We start from the raw sequence: 16,162 nt of genomic DNA, 5'->3' as shown, positions 1-16,162 counted from the left end.
CTCAAATGACTGGTTACATTTCAATGTGCTTCGTGGACGTCTCTTTGTATGCTGATGTAAAGGGGTAGCATGTGAGCCGCCGCCATCCTAGACCAATGAAGCAGAGATGCCTAGAGATCCGTCGGCTGTAATTGTGACTTGGATTTCAAGCAAATAAACAAAACTCCATTTCATTTTCACATGCTCGTGCGACTATTTGCCATAGTGATGTTTGAACAAAAGTCTATTTCTTGAACATCATTAAACGAAGAATAAAATCATTCGAGCTGGCCTGATCCATCTATCTATATCTGTACCGCAATTCTCAAAAGTAAACAAGTAACGCCCTCCATCCCTACTCTTCCTCCCCATCTCGCTCACGAAGTCAGCCCGCCACTGTTCTTCTGCCTCGTCTCCCCACGGCCTCGAACCCAGCGATCGAGGTGTTGTCGTCGTCCTCATCATCTCCGTCATCGCCCCGGGACAGGACGCGAATGCCCTGGACGGAGCTCTGGCCCTCGCGGACCCAGGTGACGTTGTGGCCCCGCGCGGCGAGGCCGGCGACGGTGGCGTTGTCGAACGAGTACTCGAACACGGCCGTGTTGGGCATGAGCTGGTCGTGCAGGCGGGGCTCGCGGATGGCTTCGAGCATCGTCGTCGCGTTCTTCTCCTTACTTCCTTGGTTTGCAGCAGAAACGGCGGCGGCCCCCTCGAGCAGGCGCCACGCCACCTGCGCCGTCGAGCTGATGATGCGGCTCCCGCCCGCGGCGCCGAGGACGGCGAAGAGGGCGCCGGTGGAGGCGTGCTCGATGATGACGGGGTTGATGGAGCTCAGGGGCCGCTTGCCGGGCCAAACGAAGTTGGCGGGGCTGGGCGCGTAGCCGAACTCGTTGGAGACGCCCGGGATGCTGAAGTCGTTCATCTCGTTGTTGAGGATGACGCCGGTGGACGGGACCATGAGGAGGTTGCCGAACAGCAGGTTGACGGTCGTGGTCGAGGAGACGGCCATGCCGGAGGCGTCGGCGGCGACGACGTGGGACGTGCCGTGGGAGGCCTGGGCGTAGACCGGGGTCATGGGGACGGGGTTGGGGAGTTGGTGTCGTCGTCGTCGTCGGTCGGGAAGTAGGCCGCGATGGGCTGGGTCGTGTTGTCGAGGATCTTGGACCGGGTCCGCGCGGCGCCGGCGTCGGAGAGGAGGTGGCGCTCGAGCCGGGCCAGGTCGGCGACGGGGAGGAAGTCCGGGTCGCCCAGGAGCTGGTGCGCGGCGTAGCCGAAGCGCATGGCCTCGTCGAGGCGGTGCATGGTCAGGTTGGTGTTATTTACGAGATCGAAGTCGTCGCTGTAGCCCTCCATGGTCTTGAGGGTGCCGAGGCACATGGCCCCGCTCGAGGCGCGCGCCCGTCGAGAAGAGGCGGTGGGCGCCGTACGTGATGTTGATGGGCTCGCGCAGGACGGCGCGGTAGTCGGCCAGGTCGGCGTGCGTCATGGTGCCGTTGGCGGCGCGGAGGGCGGCGATGGTGGCGTCGGCGATGGGACCCTCGTAAAACACGTCGGCGCCGCCCTCGGCCACGGCGTCCAAAGTGTCGGCGTAGCGCTGGCGCGTCATGGTGTCGCCCAGCCTCACGAGGGCGCCGCTCGGCGCGAAGTCCTGCGCCCAGCTCGGGTCCTCGACCAGGAAGTTCCAGCCCGCGTACTCGACGCCGTACTGCATGTACCGCACCATGTCCTCGTTGACCTGGAACCCCTGGCGCGCGACGCGGGCCGCGGGCCGGACCACTTCCCGCCAGGCCAGGCTGCCCAGCCGCCGGTGCGCCGCCTCGAGCCCGCGCAGCTCGCCCGGCACGGCGGCGGCGAGGCCGCCGAAGACGCTGGCGCGCACGTTGTCCTTGAACATGTCCTCGTAGGCGGCCGCGGGGGCCGACTCGCGGTAGTCGATGACGGTATAATTACTGCCCGCGGAGGAGGAGTCACGGACGAGGGCGAAGCCGCCGCCGCCGATGCCCGAGTGGTGCATGCCCGTGACGCCGACGCAGAGCTGGGTGCCGACCCAGGCGTCGACGGCGTTTCCGCCCTGACCCAAAAGGTCGATGCCGATTTCGCTGCAGAGCTTGGACTCGCTGGCTACGGCGCCCTTGGTGCTGTTCAGCTTCTGCTCAGAGGGAGAGGATGACACCAAGTGGTCATGATGAGAGAAGACGGCTTGGCCGGTTTGGTAGTCTGGCTGGTGCCATGATGGTGGTGTGGCAAGGGCAGCAGCTGGAGATGAAGCAGTTAAAAGGAGAGCGACGAGGCTTCCTGGTATGGATTTGAAGATGGCTGTGACGGGTTGTTAGTTTGATGTACTCGGACATTTCTTGAATGCAATATTGAATATGTTGGTTGCAGCAAGCTGATGCGCGCTTAATGTGTTACCGAAAGCATGCATGTACTTACCCATCTCGAAACCCCTGGCAGGCAATCGAGGTCAACTTTCGAAATGTACGGCAAGATGCAACAATAAACGAGAAAGGAAAAAAGAACCGATGCTGACGATTGTTTACCAAACTCCCAACGACCTGCGCTCTTACATTCGGAGATAGATACACCTCACCCTGGGCCAGGTTGAAGATGAGAGCGGATGACAAATAGCTTCCATGCTTCCTTCCCAGGTCCCTTTCCCTTACCACTTGAACGGCAAGTACCATAATCGGAGGTACACCCTGAGGAAGAGAGAGATAAGATAAGCCCCAGTCTCGAAAGCTTGGCCCCCACTAGATTAGCTGTGCTCCAGTTATGCAGGCACCCGCCCAATTACAGCGCCTGCATTGGAAGCATTTTATTTCACTTGTCGCTTCAATACGGTCCAATTTACAATTCAGATCCAGATCCCAGGCTCGGTGAAAAGTGAATGAGATTGACATCGACTTGACAAGACTTGGAGATTCAAGACAAGACAACAACTTGTTGGTAAACAAGACCACCAATCAATGCGAATCTCTCACCAAGGCATATCGCGTCTGTTTCTGGGGGGCCGGTCGCTTCTCACTCCTTTGGCATCTCGGTCATATTCGTTCAAAGTAAGAAGAGTTTGGAACATGTCGGGTTCTCCTGCTGCTGCTGCCCCTGCGGCACCCGCCACTGCTTCTGCGCCGCCACGACAGGCAAACCAAGGGACTGCCGCTGCTGGCGCCGCACCCCGTCAACAGGGTAAGCGGCCCTTTAAGCAGAATGGCGGCGGTCAACAGAAGCACAACAAGAAGATGCGCAAGCGGGAACGCGACATGAAGTCCGGGTCTCACGAAGAAATCCTCGCCCTGGACATCAAGGCCCTGCTGGAGTCGCAAAGGAAAACGAGAGCGAGGATGCTTCAGCCGCCGCGGAAGAACCTCCTCTGCCCGAGCAGGGCAGCCACATCGACGTCGAAGTCGTCGAGCTCTCCTCCACCGGCGACGGCCTGGCCCAGCTCAAGGGCTCCAAGCAGGTCTACGTCGTGCCCTTCAGCGTGCCCGGCGACGTCGTCAAGGTCAAGGCCTACCGCCACATGCAGGAGGGCTACACCATCGCCGACTTCATTTCCATCGTCAAGCCCTCGCCCCTGCGCGACGACTCCCGCATCAGCTGCAAGTACTTCGCCACCTGCTCCGGCTGCCAGTTCCAGATGCTCGACTATGCCGAGCAGCTGCGCCTCAAGCGCCGCATCGTCGAGAAGGCCTACCGCAACTTCTCCGAACTGCCCCCGAGCTCATCCCCACCATCCAGGACACCATCGGCAGCCCGCTCCAGTACGGCTACCGCACCAAGCTCACCCCGCACTTTGACGGGCCCTCGGGCTGGTCCCGGGGCAAGAACCCCTTCACCAGCCGGCCGCCTATTGGGTACATGCCCAAGGGCTCGCGGAAAACCATTGATATCGAGGACTGTCCCATCGGCACCGATGCCGTGCGGGTGGGTATGAAGAAGGAGCGCGAGCGGATGGAGACCGAGTTCGGCAAGTACACTCGTGGCTCCACCATTCTCCTTCGCGAGAGCACCAAGCGCATACCGAAGGATGCCGCCGCTGCTGCTGCCCCTGAGTCTGAGTCCTCCTCCATACCGTCGGATGCGGTCGTAGTCGAGTCGGATCGCCATACGGACTACAAGACTTGCGTGACGGACAACAAGGGCATGTCGACCGAGTACATTGACGACTTCGTCTTCCACAACCCCGCCGGCTCCTTCTTCCAGAACAACAACTCCATCCTGCCCCCTTCACCGACTACATCCGCCAGCACATCCTCCCCAAGTCCAACTCCGACTCTTCCTCCAGTCCCATCAAGTACCTAGTCGACGCCTACTCGGGCTCCGGCCTCTTCACCATCACGCTGTCCTCCCAGTTCAAGCAGAGCGTCGGCATCGACATCGCCGAGCAGTCCATCGAGTACGCGCGCAAGAACGCGACCGCGAACCGCCTTCCGGACTCGCAGGCCAAGTTCATCGCGGCCGACGCCAACGAGCTATTCCAGAGCCTGGGGAGCTACCCGCCCGACGAGACGGTCGTCATGCTCGACCCGCCGCGCAAGGGCTGCGACGCCAACTTCATCAACCAGCTGCTCCGGTTCGGGCCGAAGCGGGTCGTCTATGTGAGCTGCAATGTGCATACGCAGGCGCGGGATGTGGGGCATTTGGTCCGGGGCGAGACGGGCGAGGCGGGTCAGGAGGTTGTTGGTGGCAAGAAGGGTGGGAAGAAGGTGCGGTATGATATCGAGAGTCTGATTGGGTTTGATTTCTTCCCGCAGACGGGGCATGTGGAGGGGTGGCGGTGCTGAACCGGGTGGATGTGGAGGAGGGTCAGACTACTACGGAGGAGATGAAGGATGCGGAAGGCGAGGCTACGGAGGAGGCTACTACGCAGGCATGATGGGATTTGCTTGTGAGTGGCTAGATGAGACATGGTTAAGATGCGACTCAACAGTAATAGAAGTTCCTCGCTACATATGAGTCTTCAGTATCAATGTTTGTTTAAAAGGTGATATTATTGTACTCCTTTTTAATATTCTTTCCCCTCGAGGTTGCTTGCTGGGTACTTCAGCCTGTGACTATACACCGTATTCCTCCCCCCTTGCAAATATTCGTGTATCCAAAGATCGGGCCATGACAGTCAGCCTTGGGACATATTCGTTGACTAAAAAACACGCAACTGGTCAAAAGTGATGTATAATGTTATCCCACTGAGTCACTGTCGAGGAAAACAAAGAACCGATTTCACGTACAATGACCTTGTTTTGAATTTTCCATTATTCGCTTAAATAGGGAATCTCGGCCAGATGTCGCCTCAGGGCTTGGCTGTCCACCCAGCAAGACACAGGAAAATTCCAGCATAGTTAACGCCAAGAAAATGGGGCTCATACGGAATATCTCAAGATACTCCCAGCACACACAGACACACACCAGCCTTTATTCAACTCGCACCAAAAATCACACTCAAACACCGAAGCGATGGTGCCGCCACTCCCAACCACCCTCGCCGTGCTGTGCTTCTTCATTCCCGGGTAGGGGCTTCTTCTCGGCGTAACGAATTGTTCGTGGGTGGAGAGAGCGGGCTCGAGGATAGTGACAGTAGCAACGATGAGTATCTTCATGGGGTTCGGAACTACCACGCCTGGTCCCATTACACGTTGGTGCCGGATACGGATGGGGACAGCTTTTCTAGCGACTCGAGTTAATGGCAGGTAGAAAGGAAACAATGAATTTATCTAGGGAGTTGGAAACCAGAGAAACTTTGAGTTGAGGCTTGATCGGACTTGTTGTACGTAAGACGGTGGAAATAAAAGATATTCGAGAACTGGTTTCCAGACTTCTTTTGAATTTTAGTTGTTTGTTCGGTTCCTTTGCGTGCTGTATACAGTATGTGTTGTATTGCGTTTCTAGCGGGTTGAGTCCCTCCGAACTGAGGAAAGGGGGGATATATGTTCATTCGGCTAGCTGGCAAAACCAAGGATGGCCCTTTTTATAATATCTTGCGCATCAATTATGTCCGCAGAACACATCTACTTCCCGTCGTGTGGCGAGCATCCGTATTCTGTCATGAGCTTTTGCTGTTTATTCTGTCTGCATGGGCTGGGAGAAACAGATGTCGGTGCTGCTGCCCCAGTCCAGTCCAGCATCCGCTTCAGGGCCCGTACCCGCCCCCGAGTATCATGCTGCTGAAATCGTTCCACTGTCCCTCCCGGTACGTCCAGGAGCCGTCCGGGAACCCGAAGTGCGCCGCCATGTCGGCTGGGAACTGCATGTCCGACGGCGTCTCCGCCAGGGTCATGTCGTCACCGACGTCCGGGTGGTGAAGTCCAGTGTCTTCTTGGAAGATCGTCGCGGGGTCGATATCCATTTGGGAAGCTGCCGGATTGCTGCTGTTGGTGTTGTTGGAATCATGCATATCTTTGTGGTGGTGGTTATATGAAGGCTGTCGTTGTTGTTGTTGTTGTTGTTGGTGTTGGCCAACTTCCTCGGCAATCGGAAAGCAGGAAGAAGAGGCTGATGGCGTGTTGGCGGTGGTGGCGGTCGGGTCGCTGGCCACGATACGGTTTCCTACCGCCGTCGGACTCCGGATGAACTCCTCCACCAGCCCGACCAGCTCCCCCACCACGACCGCGAACCGATGAATCGTGCCCGGCACCAGCGGATTTCGCACCACCCGCCCCGCGAGCTCGTCGCAGCTGCGCAGCAGCGCCCGCGACGCGTTGAACCGACCGCTACCGCTGCTGTTGTTATCACCACCACCAGTGGCCTCCTGATTTTGATTTTGACGATCTCCACCGCGCTTCGCGTCGTACATGACCCCCAGGACCAGCACCTGCGCCGCCTGGTACAGGAAGTAGAAGTCCCACCAGGTGACCTGGTCGAAGAGCCCGTCGGCGTCGAGCCGGAGGAGCAGGCGGGCGGACGCCTGCGCCGCGTCGAGGCAGACGTCGGCCAGGAAGGCGTTGCAGCTGCCGCCGCCTTCGGGGACGCCGAGGTTGTTGGGGCGGGGCTGCTTCAGGTCATCGTTCTTGGTATTGGTGGCGGTGTTGTTGTTGTCGAAGAGGCGGCTTGCCAGGGTGAGCATGGGGTTGCGCGTGATGACGCAGAGGATGTGGTGGTATTGGACGTGCATCAGAAGGAGCGTCCTTCTCGACCGCGGCGTCATCAAGTCGCCTGCTTTTTGTTTGTGGACGTTGCTTGCCACGGTGGTGGCAGCCTGCTGGGAAAGCTCACGCGGGAGATTGTCCTTCCACCTCCGCATATCCCGGATAAGACTGGCCGCCGGCGATAGTGGCCCGTTATGTGTATTTTCAGCAATCTCCCCATCAATGGAGCTGCTGCTGTTATGCATGATCCGCACCACCCGACAGGCCTGCGACAGCATCCTCAGCAGGCGCATCGAGCAGTACTCTATCGTCGGATCGGCTCCGGGGTGTTCCCATTAAGAGGCTGGATGGAGGCGCTACTGGTGCTGCACGAGGTGTCGCAAATCGCGCTCGGGCGGTCGAGCGACGCAGCTTGCATCAGCTCGAACTGGTACAACGTCCACCAGAGGCGTATCCGCAGCAGCAGCACCGGGTTCCGGGGCGTTGCTTCTGGTGTTGCTTCCGACGTATGGGAGAGACCATGCTGCCGCCATTGGAACTTGGCGTCGTCGCGGTGCAGGCCGATGGCGACGGCGATGCGCACCGCGGCCCCCGTCAGGGTCCAGCACACGTCCTTGTTGTTGGTGTTGTTCAGGTGCAGCGCGGCGAGGAGCAGGGCCTGCACGGCCGTGACGCACGACGTGAAGATGACGCTGGGGAGGAGGGCCTGCACCTTGCGCCACCAGCGGTCTTCGGCTTCCTGGCCCCGGGCCGTGGACAGGGCGTCATCGGGAGGGACCGTCCGCCGCGCGAGGATGAGGATGCAGAGGAAACTGCAGATCCAGGGTGCGTCGATGTCGGCGCTGTCCAGCTGTGATGGGTTCTGCTGGTGACGGAAGCGCTCATACTTCCGGCGGAAGCATTCCTCAGACAGCACGGGGAAGTCGGGGTGGATGCGCTCGAAAAAGGCGTCGACGAGGCGGCCCGGGATAGTCCCAGATAAGAAACTCTCTTCGGCCTGCACCGACGTATCGCGCTCCTCATCATCGCCCCCATCGCTACTGATGCCATCAATCTTGCTACCATCTTCCGAACCCGGAGACTCCCCCGTCCCCTCCCGTAGGAGTCAACCCAGCACCGTTCATCTCCCGCCCCAGATCCGCCACCCTGCCCACCCAGGCCCTGTCGGCCGCCGCGTTATTGGCGAAGAGGAAGAACTGCCCCTGCTGTTGCTGGCAGCGCGAGTCCCGCCCCGCGAGGAGGGCGCGCATGCGGATCTGGAAGATGTAACTGCTGGCGGGGCCGATGTACTGCATCTGGCCCTGCTGGTCGCGCAGGATGGGCATCTTCTCCGCTTCCTTTTCTTCGTGCGTGGGCTGCGTCGGAACAGCACCCGGTCGCCTACCGCTGCTCTCGTCAATCTCCCCCGACTGGCGGTCTGTTGACGAAGACACCTCCGCGGGCGTGCCTCTGCCGCTGATAACTTGGTGGTTATCAGAATACAATTGGTCCGGGATGGTAATCCCCAGCGCCGCCCCCAGCGCACGCAACCCCTCCACGCTCGACAAGTCGGCGGCGGTGGCCGCCGCGTCGGGCACGAGGCCCCTGACTAGACACTCCAATAGGCCGACGCGCGCCCTCAGGCTCTCCTCGACGCTGGCGAAGACGCGCTTCTTGCGGGCCTGCGTCGTCACGCACGCGAACCCGTGCGTCTGGCAGTACCGGCACGGGGCGCGGCTGTCGTAGTTCCCCCCCATTGGCGTCCTGGCTGCTGCTGCTCAGCGGATCCGACGGCGGCAGCTGCCGGTGGCACTTTTGTTTGCGGGACTTGCATCTGGGGTAGGGTTAGTAAGTACTTATTCGAAAGAAGCAATGCGATGGTGAATAAGATTTGTATATATCACTGCAGGGAGCGGTACAGAGATAGCCATTGTAGAAAGGGGCTGAAGAAGAAAGATAAAAAGCCAAATACGCAACTTGATGAAGCTACTTACTTGTCGCAGCTAATCTCGGTGCGCTTCCGCCGCTCTGGCGGAACACGACGGCTCGGCATCTTCCATAGGGCTGCATCCGAAAAGACACGATCCGATCTGTGCTGTGTTGCTCTACCTATGGTTTCGCCAAGTATGAGCGCAAAAGCCTCTCTCTAGTTTCTTTTTACGTTGGCTGTGGGCGCCGTTTTCTTATTCCCGCGTCGGATGATGGTGTGTCTGTGTGTGTGTGTGTCTGGAGCTAACATTAATGGCAGGACTTCTTCCTTCCAAGATATTTCGCTTGCACCAACACAGCGAGAATTGAGAGAAAAGGCGCATGCAGCTAACCGACAACAAGTACAGTGAGCCGCAGCAGCAGCAGCAACATGCATGATTTGTGCCGCCGGCTGCCGGCTGTCGAGCCCCCAAAACATTTGTGAAGATCCTTGGGGCTTATCATTGCTCGAATGGCACTCACTCACTATCCCCGGACCGTTTCCCCGCATCTCATCGCATCACCAATCGCTGCTTACTTACGTTATCCCACCCGCAAGCAACCCCGCGGAAAGGATGTTGATCACCGACGATCTCTGATCAGTAGATTGTAAAATCCACGACCTATTTCCATCCCCTTTCAAACCAGGGAATCATGGAAATCATTCGTCCGGAGTACCAGGAATAATATGAGAACTTGCCTTTCGGCTACTCAGGTGGAAGCTCATTTGGGTTCCACGGTTGCCATCTTTGCAACATGTTCCATCTCATCACAAGCCGACCATGCTCATAGTAGAGTTGTGCAAGTCACACCATAAACATAGAATCCCCCAGATATATGCTGGTAATTATATAATTCTAGCCAGGAAAGCCAGATCAACAAGTCACATACAGGCGGTGAGAAGACGAGACGTTGAACATCAATTGGTTTATTTGCATTCAAAAGTATCTACCAAAAATGGCCCGATATACAGTTACAGACCCGATGAAAACTAGTATTCTCATCCAAGCTTTAAGAAGTTACAAAATAGGAGTGTACACGAATCGAAAAGAAGAAGGTACTACAATATGCTGCTGGAACATATCGAAAGTGTCCAAGAAGCATTGCTGCTCATTGGGGGTTGCGTTCGGTGCGCGACTGTCAAGAAAGACAAGACAGGATGCTACATTTACTGGCGGGCGGCGCGGGCAGCGCGGGCAGATCGGCGCTTCTTGCAAGGCTTCTTGGCCGGGGCAGAAGGCTTGGCGGCGCCCGAAGAGGCAGCCGGGGCAGCGCTGGAGACGGGAGCAGCGCTGGAGGCGGGAGCAGCGCTCTTGGTGGCGGCAGGGGCGGCAGCGCTGGAAGCGGGAGCCGAAGCCTTGCTAGAGCCGGCCTTGGGGGCGGCGGCGCCGGCAGCGAAGGCGAGCTTGGGGCCGGGGATGGGGTACGAGTCGATCTTCTTGTAGATGTCGAACTTGATGCCGGCGTCGGTGGGGGTGTAGAGCTTGGTGGCGGGGGTGCCCTCGGGCAGGTCGGAGCCGGAGCCGGTGACCTCGAGGTTGATGCACTGGGGGTAGTTCTGCGCGCCGTTCTCCTGGCCGCCGGCGTGGAGGGCGATGATCTCGTGGCGCAGGACGTAGTTGCCGGCCTTGAGGGTGGCGGGGATGGTGGCGACCCAGCTGTTGTTGTTGGCGACGAGGTCGTCCGACGCGAACTTGGCCGGGTTGGACGAGCCGTCGACGAGGCCGGCCTCGGCGATCTTGAAGAAGTTGAGGCCGGCGGCGGTGGCCTTGGAGCAGTCGCCGTCGCAGGCGGCCATGTAGTCGATGACGGGGCCCTTGTGGGACTCGGGCCAGGTGTCCCAGAAGAGCTCGACCTTGTCACCAGCAGCAACCTTGGCGCTCAGGGCACCGGGGGCGCCGCCGCGGTGGCAGGCGATGTCGCTGGTGCCGAAGGCCTCGGGACCGACGAAGCCGTTGTCGGTGGCGGTGTCGGCCCAGGCGATGCGGTCGACCTTGGGGTTCTCATAGGGAGCCGACGAGGCCGGGTAGCCCTGGTAGGACTTGCCGTTGATCTTGATCTCCTGGACGTGGCCGTGGGCGGCGACGAGACCGGCACCGGCAGCAATGGCCAAGGCGAGGGGGTTGAAGGAAGGCATTTTGTTTGTTTTTGATTCGGTAGTAGTCGAAAAGTTGGATAGTGTTGCAAGGGGCTGGTAAGTGAGCAAATTGGGCTGGTTGGCTAGTTGGTAGACAAAGTAATAGGTAGTTTGCTGTCGAAGTTGAGTGGCCGGCTTGCGGGTAAAAGAATGTGAAGTTGACTGCAGTCGATACAGGAGCGAAAGAATGAAGCTCAAGTGAGTGAAAGCGAATGAATGCAAAGGACCAATGATGCTTGTGATGATGAGAGAGAAGGGAAAAAGCTAATGCATCGTGAGGGCATTCCTGCCTTTAAGTACAGACATCTTGGCAACTCATCCCACAACTTGGGTCCAGGCACGACACCCTCTTCGCCATTCTTCCGGTCCTCCTACTGGCACGCTTACGAGGGCAAGGGGAGGCTATCCCGGGACCTTCTTGCGGACGGGACCTGGTCAACCCCCGCTGGCAACCCTAGCCGAGACAGCAGACAGGAGGGCGGAATAGTGGATTCGCTGTCCACCGTCGATGGACCTCGCCGCCTCGAGATGTCAGAAAACGCCAAGGGTTCCGGGGGCGTCAATCAATGTGACGAGACCATGTGGTGGCGGGCGCAGTCGTGTGGGCAGATGGAAATTGAAATGAGCAGGGGGCGGCGGTTGATAGTGTTCGGGAATCCTGTCAGGACTGTTGTGTTTCATCGTGGTGGACTCGCCGTCGAGGAGGGGCCGATGTCAACTCGGACTGGGCCGATAATCATGAGAGTTCAGACGAACACCAGTCCAGAAAAACAATTGACGAAACGCTCGAGCAATTGCTTGTTCCAACTACTGCAACATCTTGGAAGACCGAAGCAGACACACCCCCTACAGAGGATGCCCGAAGTGACTTGCCGGCACCGATGGTATGAATCGTTTGGGTTCAATCATCACACCATTTCCTCCTCTCTTTTGCCATCACTGATGCTTGAGAGCTGGTCATGAATGCACTCTCCACTTCAGCCGGGGCAAAACACGACTGGGTTCCGACAATTGAAAGGATTGATGGCAACGTGCAGACAGAGCGACTAGAGCCTTGGCCGGCCAATCGCAAGTCCCGTCAATATGCGGCGGCATGAAACGGACCAAATGAAGGCATCGTCACCGCTGTGCCAGGGAGCGGGAGATTGTCGAGGGGTGGTCTGGGTAAAGGCAAGCGAAAGGGTTTCCATGGGTTCTACCATGGGATGCTTGCATTTCCAGTGGGCTTCTTCACCGCGTTAGCAGGGTGCAGGCGGCTCAATTGATTCGAGCAGGGGGTCCTACAGGGGCGCTACAGGGGTCCCAGGCGGGAACTTGGGCCGAAGAAGCCTAGAACCGGCCTAGCGCCAACCCGAAGTGCTGGATTTCAGAGGGTCCCCAGGGGCTACGTCGCAGATATATAGCGAATCCTCCAGGATCTTGACACTGGACGAAAAATCTACGAAAGCAAAGCACAACCAGAAGGTCCTCAGATCTCAAGGAGGAGCGGGCCTCTACCAGGAAAATGACTCTCTTTCTCTCGGCATAATCCGCTTCGATCCATTGCGCTTTCGCTGCTGCAAGGCATCTCTCGATCGGAAGCGCCGGGGAACAAAGCAAAGTCGAGGTAGGTACATGTAGACAATGCTGAGGCATTTGGAGGGAGGGTTTTCTTCGGCCTCGATGACGGAAGCTGCCATTGGGAACATGGGCAACGTCCAGAGACCTACCGGAGAAACTCATACGTCGCCGCCAAGACAAGATTAGTACGAATGCTGTGCAATTGGCGACACCCGCCATCTACGTGGGCCTACGATCCTCCTAGAGCAATCGTGAAAATATCGGGCCTGCGATGCCTCGGGATTGATACCTCGGCAGAATCGAGCGCCAACACCTTCATTCACCGTCGAGCCAGGGTCTTTGCATCCACCCAATTTACAGCTGGCCGGGTCGGTGACAGGAACAGGGCTACAGGTACAGAGGTGTGTTGTCGGTGGACCACCGGCTCGTACTTCTTCGCAAACGTTTCCTAATGCTAAACTGCCGGCAAAGCTTGTCTTCGTACTAAATGGAAGGACCCGTTCAAATCCTCGGTTTTCCCACCAGTCGCAGCCGGCAGGAGACCACAGTTGTTCCGTCAGTCGGGGAACCGGAACAACTGAGCACGCAATTTCCATGCCGCATGCATGCGCACGTACGTACTCTGAAGGGATCCAGCAAAGTCCAGGCCCGGGAAGGAGTCTGACGACGACTCTAGCGATAGCCGCCGGAAAAATGCTAGCACTCGCCGTTGACAGTTGTCGCCGGCACAGCTAGCTATTGCCTGACTGCTTCTGCTCTCCGCCCTCTACGACTGCCATCCCGTTGCTGGCCACCTTGGTATATTTGTTGTTGTCATCCACGAAGTCCTTACTCGGCGGTTCCTTCCCCTCGCGCCCCTTCCTGTACGTCGCCATGCCCTTGAGCCGCTCGCACATCTGTCGTCCCGGCGTCGACCTGTCCGGCCCGTCCAGGTCCATCATGTACGCGCCCAGGCCCGACACGTGCGGGCACGCCATCGAGGTCCCGTCCAATAGTCTCGTCTTGTTCCCCGGCCAGGCGGAGAGGACAGCGACGCCTGGCGCGTAAAGATCCTGTGTGGCGGCAACGACTAGGTTAGACTGGACTTACAAGGGGAGGCACAAAACGAACAGGGAGAGGGGAAAAATTAGTTGAACACCTGCGGCTCAAACCACAGCTTCCACTTGCGACTTACCATCCCGGCACCGTAATTGCTGAACCGGGCCACCGCGTCATTCTTGTCGATGGCGCCGATGGTGCAAACCTCCGGCTCGGCCTGGGGCGTGTATAGGTCTACATGCCTCCGATCGTTGCCCGCGGCCGCGACGACAAAGATGCCCTTCTTGGAGGCGATGCGCGACGCCACCATGTTGACGTCGGACCGCCCTTCTTTGAGGAACTCGGCCGCGATCAGGCCGCCGAGCGACATGCTGATGACCGACTTCTCGAGGCCTGCAGATCCCCCCCGACCAACACGTTAGCCTTTTCCAATCTGAGTCTTATTTGTGTCTTCCGACGAGGGTTTGATGGTGGTAAGTGGTGAAGGAAGTGAAGTCCTGTGATTTCTTGGTTTCGGTTTCCCACGTACGGTTATTTGCGGTAGCGTCGTTGATGGCCCATTCCAGGGCCCGGAGGACATTGCTCGGGTGTCCGCTGCCTTTGCGGTTGATCACCTTCAGGGCCACCAGGTTCGCCTCCCGGGCCACGCCCAACGTCGCGCCGCCGATGGTACCTGCGCAGTCTTTTGATAGCGCAGCAAACGCATCCGATTAGCGTGAGATCAACACACATACACACGCATACAGGCGCGATCTGTCGGTTAGAGGTGAAAAGGAGGGGGAAAGGTGAGAAGAACTTACGTGTGCCGTGACCGTTGTCGTCGCCGCCGGCTGGCATCCATGACTGGTCGCTGCTGCGCAATGCATGTCAGTTTAAACAGCGCCCCTTCGCTTGGCAAGACGTGATAGTGTGAAAGCGTGCATATGCCAGTGTATCTGTGTCTGCATGTGATTTCTTCTCTACCACTTACATTCCTTGCAAGAACGAGCCTCCCCACCGGGCCCGCCCGCCGAACTGCGGATGGTCGAGGGTGATGCCCGTGTCCACGACGTAGACGGCAGTGCTGCGGCCCGTGGAGTTGGCTCGGTACTCGAGGGTCGTCGTGTTGGGCGTGAGCGGCCCGTGGGAGATGCGGTGGAGGCCCCACGGCGTACCGTCGGAGCCGAAGGAGGGAGGCGGTCCGGTGATGGTGCCGTTGCTGTTGTACGGGGCGGCGGTCTCGTTGTGGACTTCGAAATCGTCGAGGGTGAAGGGGGTGTCGGGCTGGATGAAGGCGATCTAAAAGAGGCGGGACAGGTAAGTAAGGATGCATGTGTGTGTGTGTGTGTGTGTGTGTGTGTGTGTGTGTTCAGCCAGCTCCAGACTGGCTGCTGCGAAAATACACGGGGTATGACGAAGGAGACAACTCCTTCTCTGCGTAGGTATATGTAGCCTTTACTCACATGCTCCGAATCTGCCATCGACTGCACCGCAATCTCCGACCCTGGCCCTCTCATGACATGCCCCCGCAGCAAACCCTCGCCGAAATCAAAGGTATAGCGCGGTGCCGCACCCGCCGCCATCGCCACGTCGCGCGTGCGCAGGAACTCATGGTGGGGTGCGTCGTCCTTCATGACCACGATCCAGCCATCCTTCGCGGCCTCGGCGGTGAACTGGGTCGATCGGGGGATGAAGGGGGCTGCTAGGGCAGCGCCGGCGAAGGCGGCGGGCACGGGGAGTCTCATCTTGGCGGCGGTGCAGTGGTAATGAGTTGAGAGGTGAAAGATGGAATGAATACTGCTATGGGCCGCCGGAGAATTAGAAAGATGTATCTAAATAAGTGAATTATATAACTGTGTGATATCTAATGTCGTCTTTTGTTTATCTGTCTAGATGGATCTGAAAATTGAGCATGGGTTTTTCTATTCGGGCTGGATCCTGCTCGATCGGGTGTTGAGGACAAGCCAATCCCATCAGATCCACGTCAAGTACCTGGATGGCCTTTTATGGGAGCATGATGCGATATGTGTTCTATTCTCTGTCTCTTTTGTTTAATGATCAGGTTGGGCCTTGGGAACCGAAAATTTTAATAGTGGTTAGAAGTAATTTATTCAATTTGAGCATATAAACCCATCAAGACTCTCTTACATGCTAGAGAAGATTTCAGCGCCAAAGGCTTGATACGTGCTTGAAGTCGAAAATTTCGCTGTTGGCAATTCGCATGATATGCAGTTCCATCTACCTGGTTGTAGGTACGGGCCCTTAGCCTGGGGAGGTCGAATAGTAATCAATCAGGCGTCTTCTTATCACAACTTTATATACGCTTTTCTAGACGCATGGCGAGACACATCTAGCTGCAGCTTCTTATATGCAAAAGAAAGGTTTCAGAATGTGAAGATACCAGTGGCGCTGGTCGGGCTCGAGTCTATCTGCACTTCAC

General features: G+C 57.9%; 4 protein-coding genes across 4 annotated transcripts; 1 reads left to right on the top strand and 3 right to left on the bottom strand.

The window, feature by feature from the left end:
* Positions 1-364: 364 nt before the first annotated feature.
* On the bottom strand, positions 365-2,416 carry PG997_001704 (gamma-glutamyltranspeptidase; the record flags this gene model as incomplete). Its single annotated transcript, XM_066806019.1, has 3 exons — positions 365-1,233; positions 1,303-2,295; positions 2,413-2,416. The coding sequence occupies 3 exons, from the start codon at positions 2,414-2,416 to the stop codon at positions 365-367; spliced, it is 1,866 nt and encodes a 621-aa protein (XP_066675792.1).
* A 529-nt stretch (positions 2,417-2,945) lies between these two features.
* On the top strand, positions 2,946-4,763 carry PG997_001703 (tRNA (uracil-5-)-methyltransferase; the record flags this gene model as incomplete). The annotated part of the gene is given in 4 exon segments (XM_066806018.1): positions 2,946-3,295; positions 3,316-3,658; positions 3,700-4,263; positions 4,275-4,763. The coding sequence occupies 4 exon segments, from the start codon at positions 2,946-2,948 to the stop codon at positions 4,761-4,763; spliced, it is 1,746 nt and encodes a 581-aa protein (XP_066675791.1).
* Positions 4,764-6,106: 1,343 nt separating this feature from the next.
* Positions 6,107-8,797, bottom strand: PG997_001702 (uncharacterized protein; the record flags this gene model as incomplete). Its single annotated transcript, XM_066806017.1, has 3 exons — positions 6,107-7,365; positions 7,422-8,154; positions 8,216-8,797. 3 exons carry the CDS (start codon positions 8,795-8,797, stop codon positions 6,107-6,109), a joined length of 2,574 nt encoding a protein of 857 aa, XP_066675790.1.
* Positions 8,798-13,436: 4,639 nt separating this feature from the next.
* PG997_001701 (uncharacterized protein) lies at positions 13,437-15,467 on the bottom strand (the record flags this gene model as incomplete). The annotated part of the gene is made up of 6 exons (XM_066806016.1): positions 13,437-13,784; positions 13,880-14,136; positions 14,273-14,425; positions 14,478-14,593; positions 14,714-15,021; positions 15,186-15,467. 6 exons carry the CDS (start codon positions 15,465-15,467, stop codon positions 13,437-13,439), a joined length of 1,464 nt encoding a protein of 487 aa, XP_066675789.1.
* Positions 15,468-16,162: the final 695 nt, after the last annotated feature.

Source organism: Apiospora hydei (assembly GCF_038363865.1).
Source record: "Apiospora hydei strain CBS 114990 chromosome Unknown utg000002l_segment0_segment0, whole genome shotgun sequence".
In the NCBI taxonomy this organism is placed as follows: domain Eukaryota; kingdom Fungi; phylum Ascomycota; class Sordariomycetes; order Amphisphaeriales; family Apiosporaceae; genus Apiospora; species Apiospora hydei.
This window is presented reverse-complemented; position numbering and strand designations above follow the sequence as displayed.